Raw genomic sequence first — 15,349 nt, 5'->3', positions numbered from 1 at the left:
CAATTTAAAATGCATTTAACCAGAAAGTACATGTAAAATCAATATAACAATGGAAGGAAACAGAACAAAATATCTCCAAACCGAATCTTCAAACGATGTTTGGGCCGCATAAAATTGTAAATTGGTGTAGGACAAAAAACTTTAAAAGAAGGAGACAACAATACACATATTCAATGAAAGCATACTCATGGGAGGTGAAAAAAAAATCAGTAAATATAGTTTCCTTTGAAATGAAAAAGTACTAAGGAACGACAGAAAACCACAGTATTGAATAATGACTGAAATTTACAGTACTAAGAAAATTTTCAGTACTGAAAATTGGCTGAAAGTTACAGTACTGAAAGTTGACTGGCAAGTACTGAAATGACCGAAAGAAATTCCTTACTGAAATGTTATTCGAAAGAAAAGTACTGATTTTATATCGGCATTAAAAGTACATAAAATCTGTAAATTCCTGGTAGTGTATAGGGGCTTGAATTCTAAACTAGATACACAACATCAACAAAAGTGCTTGATTTTTTATAATCCTTGGCCATGTACATCCTCCCAAGTCAGGGTTTTGAGTCCACCCTCGATCCCTCAAACCTCTGAAATCACTCATTCATATTTAGCGGGTATCGTCCAGACAATTCCGATTGGTTGCTTCTCCGGGCGAGAAGCACCAATGAAAATCGATTTAAAATAAAATGTCTGTGACAAGGTAAACAATAATACGAGGTAATGGACAATCTCATATAGCAACTGAAAGTTGTATGATGTCACAAATGATGCAATATGAGCAAAAATGATAACTGTAGATTCTGTTTAGAGTCTTTACTGAAAAAAAAATGACGTTTCGTGTAGCCACTTTGTAAGTTATATCGGAGAGTTTCTATTGAGAGTGATTTGATTCGATTTTGGATCCGGGTTAAATTTAAGTACCCGCTAATTATGAATGAGTGATGTCAGGGGTTTGAGGGAGCGAGGGTGGACTCAAAACCCTGACTTGGGAGGATGGGCCATGTACAGAAATGGAGAAATCATTTAATCATTACACGAAGCATTTATTTCCAATACAAGTCATACAACTATTAAATTTTGATGTAATTATGTAATTAGATAAAGTTTATACATTCTTATTTACATTGTAGTTATCAAATGGGTCGAATTTATCATTCAACTTCATTTCCCTTTTTTTTTCACAAATAAATAAATAATAAAACCATGTGCATATATGATTAAACTCATCACCAAGTGATGAACTACACTGCGTAATGTGCCACATATGATAATCATGTGATTATCACTTGAATTGAGCCTGATATGATTTATTGTTTATCAAACAAAAATGTGGATGTAACAAATGGATGATAATTTTAAACTAATTATAATTCTTCATTTAACAAAGATCCATACCAAAACAATGTCACACATACATGCATGTACATGTATGCATAGAGCATTTAAAAATAAAATATTTATGTAAAAATATAGAAAACAAGTGTTAAAAAATTTCTTTACCTGTCAAAGGCAGAGGCGGATCTAGAGATTTAAAAAAAAAAAAGGAATGCGTCCAGAGGGATTCCTGAAAAAAAAGTTCCAGTCTATTATTTCCTATTTGCCCAAATTTTGCACGAAATTAACAAACTTTTCAAAATAGAAAAGTAGGGTTGGGATCCGACTGGATCCTCTTTATATTGAAAGTCTTGTTCTTTTCACTATTCTTTTAACAATCCCGTAGAAATGGGAAAATTTTCTCTAGTGGGTATTTATTCAATGGTTCGACATTAGCTTGAGGCTGTTTTTTTCTTTAATTTCAAGTATATTGAAAAATCAGACACCTTTAATTATGGTAATGTTTACAGTACATGTATTATAACTACTATATTAAGTATAAACAAAGTATTGTGCATACATTGAATAAAAAAATCAAACAAAGCGATTACCAAAACTTCAAAATAACATTCTCTTGAAAAATGTACGAAAACAATGACAAAACATTCAAAAACTAGAAGTGTTAATACTTAGTCTACATAAATCACTTTACATACAGGGTTTCTGTTTATATATCATAAGCGGATCCATGGGCCCCAGGGGCCCATTCCCCCTTTAGGTTGGAAAATTTAATTGATTATATAGGAAATCACCGATTCATGCCGGGCACTCTCTTTTGAATCTCTGGACCAAATCCTGAATATAAACATGTAATTCCTACTATTAATTTGTAATTCACACACATAAACATTGGCAAACTTTAGTAGTCCTGTAGGTTTTACGGTAGAATATTAAAATCAGTAATGATTCTGGACTATTTGTGAATTTTCACATTAGTTTCTTGTACAAACGTAAAACCTAGAATGTTGTAAATGGTATGCGTTTATGCTTCATTAAATTAAAATAGATTAAACTTTTCTCCAATATTTATATACAAAAATGTTATCAGGACACATCAGTGGCGGATCCAGGATTTGAGTTGGGGGGTGGGGGGGGGGAGGAAACAGGAAACAAAGTAATACAATTGCCTTACATCTTAGAGTTAGTAATTTTCTACATTAGATACTCATAATCTCCTCCATATCCACCATGTGTTTCACCGAGATGACGGTAGCATTCTCCAGAATTTTCAAAATGCATCAGACATATCCAGCAAAGATGACGCCGGCATTTTGGACACTCCATGTGGTTACAACCTCCAGTTTTCTCGATAACCATCCCACATTTCGGACATTGCTTCCTGTTTTTTCTATCTTTCATCAACCAAAGTTCTATTCCACTGGACCCTTTTTTCAATTTCTTTAAAGTTTTCATTCTGTTGCATGGCAGTCCATCATGACTCTGTAGATGACAAGCAGTACAAATTTTAACTTCGCATTCACAACAAAAGAAAGTTTCCTGTACTATCGTAGCTCGATAAATACTTGGACAGTCTGGTGTAAGACAAAATCTGTACTGTCCGCTCTCCCGAGAAACAAAATATATAGTAGATTTTTTAATCAAATCTATTATAGGTTTTCCCGCCAGCATGCAAAGACTGTTTACATCTTTCATTGACCAAGGTTCGTTGCAGTCTTCCTGACAACAAACTAACGGCAGTTTGCAATCGGTTATAGCCAACTCTAGCTGGGGTATGATACACGTACTCCTGCAGAAAGAATGACCACAAACTTCTAGCCGATATATATCCGTTTCCTCGACTTCCATCATACACACGGGGCATTGGCGATTTTCATCATTCGTTAATGGGTGATTCTGATGCTGTTTTAAATGATCAACAACTTTGTTAATTTCTTCAACGGCTTTACTAACGGCATCTTTAGTTCCTTTCATTTCAACTGTATGGTTTCTCAAATTCACATCAAAAAAATGTATCCCATGTATGTCATTTCTAAGTTTACCAAAGTCCGTACCATAACGAGTAAGAAGTTCCTTGATCACTCCATACGGTTTATCTTGTCCCCTCAAAGCCAAACATATACTTGTGGCTTGTGTGAGCTGCAATAGATGGTCTTGAAGTATGGTATAAGCTGCTGTTTGGTTTCGTGTTTCTCCGTAAATGGCTATCTCCAGTATTCTATTATCATCAATTATCAGAGTATCCGTTTGAGACATAATTTGTCTTAACTCGTATTTTCCTGATCTTTTGAATAATTCATTGATGTTAGGGAAATCTGCTCGTGTCAATCGTCGACCCCTTATAACCTTTTCAATCTTCTGTCGCATGTTTTGAAGAGTATCTACACTTTCACAGTTAATATCAATCAGGCAGTTCCCGTTTTTCTGTACCCTAGGTTTTATATCTATTCCTCGTGTTCGGTCATTGTGTTTTGATATCTTGTGAAGAATGTATCTTTCGCATTTTTGGAAGATATTTCTAATTACCAAAAGGGTTGATTGGTAAGTAACTGCTACTGTGATACTCTGTTCGTTGAGTCTGAAAGTTTGTAAGTTTCGGACGGCAGTTTCGCCTTCGTCGATTCTGGAAAAAGACAAAAATCCCATGAACCTGAAGTCCCCAGCACGCGGCTTTTTTATGTAAATATCATGCTTGCCTTTTTTCACAAATGGAGTAATCTGTGCATTTATTCTTCGTTGTAATGTTTGGAGGTCTGTATCTGATGTATCAACTTTTTGACGTATAATTGTTGGTCTGAAAGTTTTCCCTTCTAATCCAAATTCACGTTCGAAACTGTGCCTTAAAACTTCTTCGTTAACCATAGGATGCAAGTTTGATACAAATATCTGGTTACTACTCTTCTTGCTTTTGGTAATTTTAGCATATTGCCCACCGATCATTATTTGTCGTTTATTCATCAAGATTATAATAACAATCGACGAATCTCCAAATTCAATAAAACCGAATCCTTTCGAAGGCCGTCGGCACCACTCGATTTTTGCCCTAAACCTAGGTTCATTTTGATGTCTTTTGTTCCCAGTTGGCAAAGCTGCAATTTTTTCATTGACTGAATTTTTGACTGCTCGTTCAGCTTCTCGGGCTGTAGAATACGTTACCCTTCCCCAATTTCGTTTATTGTGTGTATAGCGGTTCTTTTCAACATATTCAATATTGCCGTATCGAATGAATCTGTGTTTTATTTCGGCTTCTGTATATCTCGACGTATAAGATGGATCGCATACGATGTTTACGGTTATATATTCATCTGGCATAAGTACATCTATAACTACACCTCCAGCGCCAATTACTACACGAGTTCCCTGCTTTGTGTTACTTAAATACTGTTCACTTCTCTCCTTTTTGTATTTTCGTTTGATCTTTTGCACAAGTTTGTCAGAGTAAGGTACTAAATATTGTGTCATTAGGCTAGACGAAAAAAGCCTGATTTCACCGGTCTTTCGATCAGCGTCTATGATAACAACGACGTCACTAACAAGTGCCTTCATTTCACTCTCTCTAGTTTTTAACGTGGAGAATCGAGGACCAACGAAATCATTAAATGCATGTTCTCCAGCTCCATAAAAAGCTATCTGCTTCACTTTCTCCCTTTCTGCTCTTTCCTTTCCGAACGGAGTAAGCCATCCGTCTCTTAGCCCCTCTTCAATCCATTCAGCTTTTACAGGAGTTGCGTTTACACCATATGCATTGTTCTCCAACTTTAGAACCTGCCCTATAACGATCCAGTCCGGTTTCAAACCGAGCGAGGGCAGAGAAGATGAAGGAAAAAGGCAGACATTTTGTATTTTCTTAAGGACGTGATAACCAGCTCGTTCGTGTCCTAGGTAATGGCAAATATTGTGTTTAAAAGCTTTGAACAACATTTTATGTAAAAGAGTGTCCACTTCTTCTGGGTTCTTGAATTTAAAATCTATTTTAATTTTCATGTCTTTCTTTAATATTGTTAATGTTTCCATTACTGTGTCTTTTGCTGCTTTTATTACTTTTCCGTTCACATACTTCTGTGAACACCAACGACCTTTTGAATGGTCTGGTATTTCATGCCATTGTCGGTATGCATTGAGCATAGTCATGACATCTCCACCTGGATGAGCAAATAAAATTCTCATTTTGTCTGATGCCTTTTTATCAGACTCAGAACCTGCACGATAAAAAAATGACCCACCGGAACAACAGCATGCAGTCAGAATTAATGTTTCAATACAAACGTTATTTTCAAGACCTTCATGTATGAACGCACCATAAGTGGGATCGAAAGGAAGCTTAGCAATCCATCGACCAAGATCAGTAATTTTTCCATCTCTGACAGCTCCAATAGAATTAAGCGTCTCTATAGCTTTTGTCATTTGTTCTTTTGGTGGAGGCTCTACGTAGTCAAAATCTACTGGATCAACCCCTAGTTCCATCAGTTTCAGAAGTGCCTGTCCAAGGTTAACGCGTAATATATCTGGAACGGAACAGGCTCTCATATCTTCGTAATCCCTGTCAGAAAATAAACGGAAACATTTCCCTGGAGACGTTCGACCAGCACGGCCACTTCTTTGGTTTGCAGAACTCTTTGTTACCATAGTAACAACTAAGGCACTTATATTTTTCTTATGGTCAAATTGCAATTCCTTAATTCGACCGGTGTCAACAACGTATCGTATTCCAGGGACAGTGATTGAAGTTTCGGCGCTATTGGTAGCAAATATTACCTTCCTCTTGCAACTTGGAGTTGGTTCGAAAACTCTTTGTTGTTCGTTGGCTTGCAGTTTTCCGTGTAATGGTAGACATATAAAGTCATTCCTGGAATGTAGCTTTTCTTTGAATTTTTTGCAACATTTTTCGACTTCCAAAGGCGAAGTCAGAAACACTAGAATATCCCCTGGCGTTTCGTTTTTGTGCACTTCTATCGCCTTGTTTAGTGCGTCAGTTTCATATTCACCGGTAGCATCTTCGTCAGACCATACGATGTCGACCGGGAAAGTTCGCCCAGAAACGGCAAGAACGGGACAGTCTACAAAATATCTGACAAATACATCAGGATCTATTGTAGCAGAAGTAACTACAACGTGAAGATCTGATCGCCTTGGAAGAGCCTTTTTTATCATACCTAATAAAAGGTCTGTGAAAATACTTCTTTCGTGTGCTTCGTCAATGATTATACAAGAAAATGACGACAGATTAGGGTCTTTAAGACATTCGTTCAGAAGGATGTGGTCCGTCATGTACAAGATCTTAGTTTCCTTGCTCTTTTTTGATTGCATACCGACTTGATATCCAACAAGAGTACCAACCGTGGTTCTCATCTCTTCTGCGACTCTGTTGGCTAAGGAAATTGCAGCAACCTTTCTCGGCTGAGTACACACTATAGAACCAGAGTTGAAGAATCCGGTTTGGTATATGTATTGAGCGAGCTGTGTGCTTTTACCTGATCCAGTTTCACCAAGTATCACTGACGTCCGATTTTCAACAATTGTTCCTACTACATCAGTTCTTCGCGCAAAAATCGGAAGTCTTGATTTAAAACGTGCGCATTCGATCTCAAATGCATTTTCAAGCTGTAAGAGCTCACTTTCCTCATAGAAGGTTTGTTTCATCTGCATTAGTTTATATGCTATTGAAGATAAACATGACTTAAACTCACTTTTCTGCGATTCCATTTCTTTAATTTTGCTGGAAAGAGCATCTTTCTCCCTTTTCTCACGGTTAAAATCGTCTATGCTTTGAAATCTGTTCTTTTTTGTGCCAATTATGTCAAATGTCTCTTGAATATCACTTGCAATGACATCATGTTCACGAATCAATTCCTCGACATGATCTGCTACTCTCTTTGTAAATACATTCAATATGTTTGACATTTGATCACGTTTGTTCAAAGTTGTTTTATCTGGAGAACACCACATCTTTACATTATTTCTTCCATTGGAATTGTGCAAGATCCGCTTTGCATGTTTTGATGCATTTGTAGAAGGGAACTCTACGAATACCTCCAAAGATCTTTTGTCTTCTATTTTCAAAATCGTGAACTTCAAGGCATGTCCAAGTCGTTGCTGTATAAGAGTCTCAATATCTTTTCCTTGAGGCAGTCTTATTATCTTTATTTTTAATACCTGTGGCTTTCGTTTATTGTTTATTTGATGATTGCTTTTAGTTACTTCTGATTCACTGTCTTTTGTTTCCTTTTCTGTTTCCGGGAGATTACAAACCTGACTGGATTCTAAACCATGAATTCTTGTTTCTATACCTTTGTACATTACTATTCCTATTTTTCGTTTTCTAGTCTCGTTCATGAATGTGTTTTCACAATTGAAAACATCTTCAAGGCTTAGATCACTGCAATTTTCGTCCATTTCGAGCCAGGAGTCCGATTCCGAACTATATTCTTCATTCGTATGTACATTCTCCTCTTCAAATGAGTCCACCTTAGAGAAATGTTCTGTATTTGACTCAAAACTTGTTTGGTCCAAAAGGGGATGGCATTCTAGAAAATCGATTGTATTTAGTGTGTTGTCAATTGTTCTATTAGGTTCCTCGCTTTTTTTCTGCATAATTGATTTATGATCGAAGCCTATAACTTCAAACTCGTCTAAACTCGTTCTCATTCGTTGATTATTCTGTACAGATAGGTTTGCTATAGTGTCACTAGAGTTTGTGGGTTTTATAACAATTTTCTGTGTATTTTTAGGGATGGCACCTTTACACTCTCCTTTACACGATATGGACCTACATGAACACCTTACATTCCCGTGTTTTTCTCCAGCTTTCGTGGACAATTTGTACATCGAAGGCCGTGTTTTCTTTTGAAAATCAATGCTCTCCTTGTCCATAATAACATTTCTACATACTGCTGTATTTTCTATTGTACCTACAGAGTGTTGATTTCTTTCTGTATACGTAATTGAAATAGATTTATCTTTCATGTCTAGTTCATCTACTTTAATCCGTTTACCCCAACTATATAAAGGGTGCGTGTGAAAAGTTTTGTTCGGGTCTGTGCCTGTGTGTTTGTACTTGTGATTCTGTTCTGTGTTGTCGTGAGATATACCATCGACAAATCCCGTAATGGGTAGAATTTGAGTCTTGGTAGTCTCATGCATTAATTGCCCGTTTTTGGTATTTTCTGTAATCGAGTAATCGATTTCATTTTCATAGTAGATGTTTTCTTTCTCATTCAAATGTATTCCTCCTAGAGGGTGTTTGACAATTTTGTTTTCTGAACCCGTTTTATGCCCATCAGTTTTTTCCAAGTCTTTGCTTGGATAAATGTGGTCGTGTTTTTGTTCCATACATTTGTTAGATGTATCTTCTACAAATTTCTCTAATGATAATTCTTGAGGCGTGACAAGCACATTCTTCGACTGACTATGTTCGGTTCCTTCGTTATATCTGACATTTGTAGTGTGCGTTTGTTGATTTTCGTTACAAGTTGGCCGTAATTCTCTTCTACCGGGACTGACAGTGTTATTGGGTAAATTTAATTCAATTTGGGTGGTATGATTTTCAACGTTCAATGTAAAGATAGAAGTTCTACCAGTTGAAGTTATGTTGTCATTTCTGGAACTCTTGCTAACAATTGGCAGACTATTTGCAGATGAATTTACGGAAGTAAACGTTTCATCTGTCATCAAAACTGAAGTAAAGGCTACCAGTGCACTTTCTATTTTGGTATCTGAACCACTGCTATCCTTTAACTTTTCGTACGATTTCAGTATATTATAAGCATCTTGTTGAATGCCCTGGGTTTTGTCTTTTTCAAATTCGGAATCGATGGGTTTTCTATTATTTTTGTTACCACACATTCCAAAAGTGTCGTGCACATTTTTCTTATATGTAGAGTCAGCAAAAATATCTTGATCGTTATTTTCACGTTCATGTTGATTTTTAGAAAATAATTGATAATGTTCTCTCTTGATTATTGGTTTTCTGTCAACTTCACTTCCCGTTTCCACGTGCCTACCTGGAACAAAATTTGTTGTGTAGTTACTATTTCGGTGTGTACCGAAGGGTACGCTATTTGTTGTGGGTTGAATAGATTCTCTGTTGACCTTTGGAACAACTTTCTCCTGGTTACTCCTTTCATTCTTGGATTGTTTTCCACCCATGTCTATTTCTTAACCGTTTTTTTCACGACTTTGATTGGTCATACTGAAATCTGAAGTTTATACAGTTATCAATACAAACAACGAAAACACAAATTGCGATCAGAACGTGAGAAGGTGTAAATGTTAACTGTTTTCCGGAATTTTAATCCGGTACGATTCCGTATTTAGAATAGACACGTTGAAATATCTTAACGCCATTTGCAATTTTGACGAAACTAATTTACGTTTTAGAGTTTATAAGCCCAAAGAGGTATGAAATCGTAATATTATTAGTGTAAATAATGTTTTCATATCATTGTTTCAATCGTGAGTACATTTTTATTGGAATGTTATTGATTTTGAACAACTATTTTTAGAACGACAACATTGACGATTGTTTACACATACATTTTCTTTTAAATTGGCGTATTTTGATCGTATGCATCCATATCTCATTATTTTGCGTAGATTTATAATTAATCAGCTTAATTCTATGATATTTCAAGTTAAAAAGTTCTTTGTCAAGTTTGGTTTTTACGATTTTGTTGACAGGTAAATAAACGTGAGGCTCCAAGTAATTATTTTATTGATTTTTTTAGAAATACTTTATAACCGAATTTATCGTAATTTTTCATGGTAAATTGTGCGTTATTTCATATTGTTTTGATGCTTCATGAACATGGTTTTGTACTCACACAATTTTATTGTATTTTTTACAGTTTTGACGTAGATGTTTATATGCAGTATCAAAGAGATTTCATTCATGGATTATTGTTGAAGTGTTGCGTAATATTGCGTTTCTGATTGCGAATAGATAAATGTTATATATTGCGAAATCCATATATAATATTATTGAAATCACCTCACGTCTGACAATAAACATTTTCAGTACAAACTTTTGGGTTTCAATTAACAACTCCTCGCGGTGGTTCGATCACTGCCGTGATAGAAGGTATTGGAATAGCTATCTTTGCACCTTGTTAGAGATATCATGTGAAAATATGCACTACTAATATACATGTGTTTATTTTGTATATTCATACATATGTATGTATGTTTGTGTGTGAATTTAGCTTTTAATTATGAATAACAAAGTCTTTATACCCTAAATATAGCCAAAGTTGCACATGCAAATGTAATACGTATTACTCAGCGTTTTATTTTTTTTTTTTTCACTTTTAATTGTTTTTGTCAGTACTAGCGTGCATAAAGGTTATGATCAATTGCTTTTTTTAGTATCATAATTTTGTTTTTTTTTTTATTGTAAGCGTATATTGAAAAAAAAATCATCTAGTTCTTGATGAAATATTTACTTACAGGAATTAGTTCTGTTTCCAGTAGCCAATGAATGGATGAGTAAGACATGTACATTATATTTGAAATCCGACATCTATAGTCCCTTTCTCGAAAGCAACCATTTATATTTTCCTGTAGAAACAACAAAATGAACAAACTTTTTAATTTTGATTGCAAAAAGAATACGTGCTATGATTTCGGTGGGTAAAGTTGTCAACGGCCTGGAGTGTAATGATAATTAGGAGTAAAACAATAATTTAAATAATAAAACGAATATGGAGGCATCTAATACGCATCCAATACGCAGTGGAAAATTTTTGTAAATTTGAATTCTTTAAAATACTGAAGTAAACAAAAAATTTTATACGTCGGAGCGAACGAAAACATACGCATAATGATTTTTTTGTAAATTTAGATTCCTTAAAATAATGTAGTAAAGAATAAATTTTATACGCCGGGGTGAACGAAAACATACACATAATGATTTTGTAAATTTCGATTATTTGCAAAAATGACGTAAAGAACAAATTTTAAACGTCGGAGTGAACGAAAACATACGCATAAAATTATATTGATTTTTGTAAATTTCAATTCTTTAAAATAATGACGGAAACAACAAATTTTATACGTCGGGATGAACAAAGATATACGTAAAACATCCCGTTCCGAGTTTTCAGTGACAATTTGAATGCAACATATGAGAAATGCTTTCCATCGTGTATAAATCCATTAACTTTATACTGTTTGTTTTTTCTTTAATATGAAAAGATGATTCTTTTTCATGATGAAACTTTTAAGTTTAAATATGGCGAGAAATTTCATACACCCTTACTCATGATGAGAGTATTTTTTCTTCATTTAAAGAATATTTTTATCAATTTAGATCGAAGATCGGAATTGATATATTAGTCGCCAGAGCCTTTAGATTTGTAAAGCATGATAGCATCCGCAAATATCGTACTCTACCGCTGGAAAATAGTCCCATCGCATACCCCACTAATGTTCAAATGCAGATAGTCAGGTCCACTTTATAGGTATTTCTAATATATAAAATTTGATTATATATTTTACGCCGATAAACAAACCCAATAAACAACTGTAACTGCGAACTAAATATGCTGATTACTTTGGTTTGTATTAACCACGATCCAATTGAAAAATAGTTCACTCCTACACTCTTATCGGTACCTATTTATTTCTATGCATTTACCCGAATAAACGAGTCGATATATTCAAGTTGCCTATTCATTTTTAGAAGGTTAAAAAACATCTGATGCTTAGCTAGAAATGAAAATCCTGCGAGATTATAAATAGTCATCAATCATATAATTGAAATATAAAGAGGAATGCTGAGCTGAGTACCAACTGGAGCAGCTGTCTTCAGATATTTCATGCAGGCCCTGGCGGATAAAAGGGGCAGTGGTTACGATCAAGAAATTTGTATAAAGAACGGGGTTGGTTTCAGGCTATTATTTGCCAGTTATCTTTTGTCTTATGACCCCCAAAACCATCCTGACCTATTTTTATTACGATTACCGCCTGGTGAAATCAGATGCCCTGATCTGACAAATAAAAATGAAACTTTGCATAAATGATGCCATAAAAATTTTGATTGTGCATTTCTCTTGAATTGTGTCATTTTTTTTTTTTTTTTTTTTTTTTTGTCTGGTGTTATTGTTTTTTGCAAATTTATAATCATTCTATCTGGCTATGTTGGCATCGTGTATGTTGTTATAATAGAGATGTAGGTGCTCCATGGCCCTAAAAGTGCATGCCAAATGTTTCCTGCACCAGTCATGATTGGTTAAAATATATTCAAAGACTTGATCGTTAATGTTAATGTAAGAGTCTCTGAAACTAAGTGCATTTACACAGGCGTCCATGGACTAACTTTAAGAACTTGAGTATAAAGCTTATCAACTGAGAAATGTAACTACTTTAGAGGAACATGTATCTAAGGATATGATATATTTCAATGTTTGTGGCTTAATTTTGAATGACTTAACAGACAGTTTTGACCAGGAGGTCAATAAATTGAATATATTTCTACCTGAAAATTAAAAAAAAAACTGGGAATGGCCAACTAGTAGTTTGTAGTTCAAAAATGTACTATGTCGGAGAGTTTTGAGTTCATTCATCTAGGTGCTCCATGGAAACCGATATAGAACTTGAATGTTACGCAAACTGGCGCACTGCTACGATGCATCATGAATTTTGGTGTCTGTGTGGTTTTTAAATGTCATTTGTAAAGAATGGTGAAATTAAAAAATAAAAGCAAAGAGTTCAATATTAACCTTTAATAACAATAAGTTTGTGTTAAGATACGTTTGAATGCGATCCCCGTACTTTCCAGTTATCCCATATTTTGCAATTTGACGATTATTTGAGGCGTAAAATTTCAAACGATCGATATAAATTGATTCAGTACATGAGTACTTTGACTTATAACAAAATGTAAAATTCATAGCGCGGATCTAGGTGGATGATACTTAGATATTGGCAAATGTAAGTGTATCTACAGAGGCGAATCAAGAAATTAATATAAAAAAGAGGCATTGGATCATCGATCAAGAATATCAAAATTTTAAAAAGTGTTGGGGGAGGGGGTAATTTGCCAAAATTTTGCAAAAAATAAATAACAGAACTTTACAACAAAAGGGGAGGGTTTCAATCCAAACCTCATACCGCAGGGCAGGCTACAACTGGCCCCAAAATAATATTATACACAGGTACAATGAAATAGTTGCCCCTATATACTCCAACAACAGTAGTAAATTGAAAGAGAAAACGAATTAGTTATTCATATACAAGGAAGTATTATTTCCAAACCCATAGTATATGCATGTGAATGGGTAGGGAACGCCGTACCAAAATTTACACCAAGTTACCCCAACCCCCACCCCACGTTTTGGTCTTTACTCGTGGTACAACCGCAGCCATTTAGGTCATGGATGGTTCCGACCATCCCGCTTGTTTTCAAAAACTATTATTTCCGTCTGCTTGCCAAGTCCGGACCATCTTTGGTATCGCAATACTATCTTATTTAAAAGTCGACTCGGGTACCCATTTATTGACAAGAAACTGGCAAAAACATGATTTTTAAACAAATAAACGAATCAGACGGAAATGAAATGGGCCTCCACAAAAGAGGGTGGTGGTTGTCGTCGGAGCCATCCGTGCCACAAGTGCAAATGGCCACAATATGCTGCAGAAGTGTATTATATGGGAAGAAGTTAGCTTGATTACTAATTGTGTAGTTACTAAAATTAAGGAAGCAAGTCAACAGATACACAAAGCAAAGTACAACAACTTTATTTATATCAAAATCGATCTTTAACGCAATTAATTCACCGCGTAGAGGCACACATTTGGGGGTATGGATACATGGACACATGGATACCGGGAATACAAAAATCGAGGCGATACGGACACAGGAAAGTTGTCTGTTAGGTCTTGGTTTAAAAAAAAATGAGATAGTTCTCTGAAATTTACCCTCAGTCAATATTTGGACGGCTTTAAAATTACAATTTTGTTGTTTTTGTTTTTAAAATTAAATCGTTCAAGTGGTTTCAATAAAAGTTAAATCAATTATTATTAAAACAAATCACTGGGAAATGAATGAGAATTAAACATTTTGTTATATTCGCACTAACCCCCCCCCTTTTCCATTCTGAACTATTGATATGTTTGACCTTTTATGAAACGCTTTCACCACTAGGAACACAATGCAACATACGCTTGTTCAAATAACTATCTCATTTTTTAAACCAAAACCTGAAAGTCGAGTTTCATGTGTCCGTACCGCCTCGATTTTGTACCCTCGGTATCCACGTATCCATAGTGACCATACCCCCAAATGTGTGCCTGTACACGGTGTAATTGCATGCACCTGAGTCAAATACATGACAGAATCTTACCTAACCCAACGGCGTGTCATCTTCACAATCGATATCAAAACAAAATATCATTTTTACACTTTCGGTTTGAATACTTCAGAAATACTACCGGAATTTATGTCTGCGTCGGAAAGGGAAGACAACTCTAGATGAAAATTGCCTTCCTGGTCTCAGTATCGTATTAATTTTCCCATAGACTTCTTTAGTGAAGTGCATATTTTTAGGATTTTTAAAAAAAATATGTAAATTGATTCAATAAAACTTTCACTTATGTAGCATTTCTAAGGACATGTGAAAAAAATAATTTCCCGCACAGAAAATAGGGTGAGTCCACGAAGATCGGACAGAAAAGTAGTCTTGAACTATAAATAGCCATTTTCCCTACTTTCACTTTCGTTTTGCACTCACCAAACCAACCTTTTCAGTGGAACATTTTTATGATATTATGTTAGATTTTCTCTTAAAAAAGTTCATCATCTTCCAGTGTGATGTTTGCTCTATTTTATAAGTCACTGTTCATATCTTTTGACAAAACATTAGTTTGTAGAGAGGCAAAAAGAAAATGCACTATATTTTTATAGCATCCATGTTTTGACGTACACCCGCTCAGGGATATGCAATACGATACTGGTACCTCCTGCGTTGGTCTTCCTCATGTTTCACGTGCAGGACATAATCGTATGATTCAGTTGTGGAATAAT

The 15,349-nt window shown here is 35.1% G+C and overlaps 1 protein-coding gene across 1 annotated transcript; it reads right to left on the bottom strand.

Moving 5' to 3' along the window:
* LOC148627932 (uncharacterized) lies at window positions 1–14,806 on the bottom strand. The gene is made up of 3 exons (XM_088581844.1): window positions 14,670–14,806; window positions 10,774–10,884; window positions 1–9,527 (listed from the first exon to the last, which is right to left on the bottom strand). The coding sequence occupies exon 3, from the start codon at window positions 9,475–9,477 to the stop codon at window positions 2,527–2,529; it is 6,951 nt and encodes a 2,316-aa protein (XP_088437970.1). The 5' UTR covers window positions 9,478–9,527; window positions 10,774–10,884; window positions 14,670–14,806; the 3' UTR covers window positions 1–2,526.
* Between the last annotated feature and the right edge of the window lie 543 nt (window positions 14,807–15,349).

The sequence above is a fragment of the Perna viridis genome, chromosome 1 (genome assembly GCF_037379345.1).
Source record: "Perna viridis isolate PV_CMFRI_1.1 ecotype Kerala chromosome 1, ASM3737934v1, whole genome shotgun sequence".
In the NCBI taxonomy this organism is placed as follows: Eukaryota; Metazoa; Mollusca; class Bivalvia; order Mytilida; family Mytilidae; genus Perna; species Perna viridis.
The sequence above is the reverse complement of the archived record's forward strand: the minus strand, read 5'-3'. Positions and strand labels throughout refer to the sequence as shown.

Bases quoted from the DNA above. Each gene is read 5' to 3' on its own strand.
- LOC148627932 (XM_088581844.1), bottom strand. From the start codon at position 9,477: ATGGGTGGAAAACAATCCAAGAATGAAAGGAGTAACCAGGAGAAAGTT.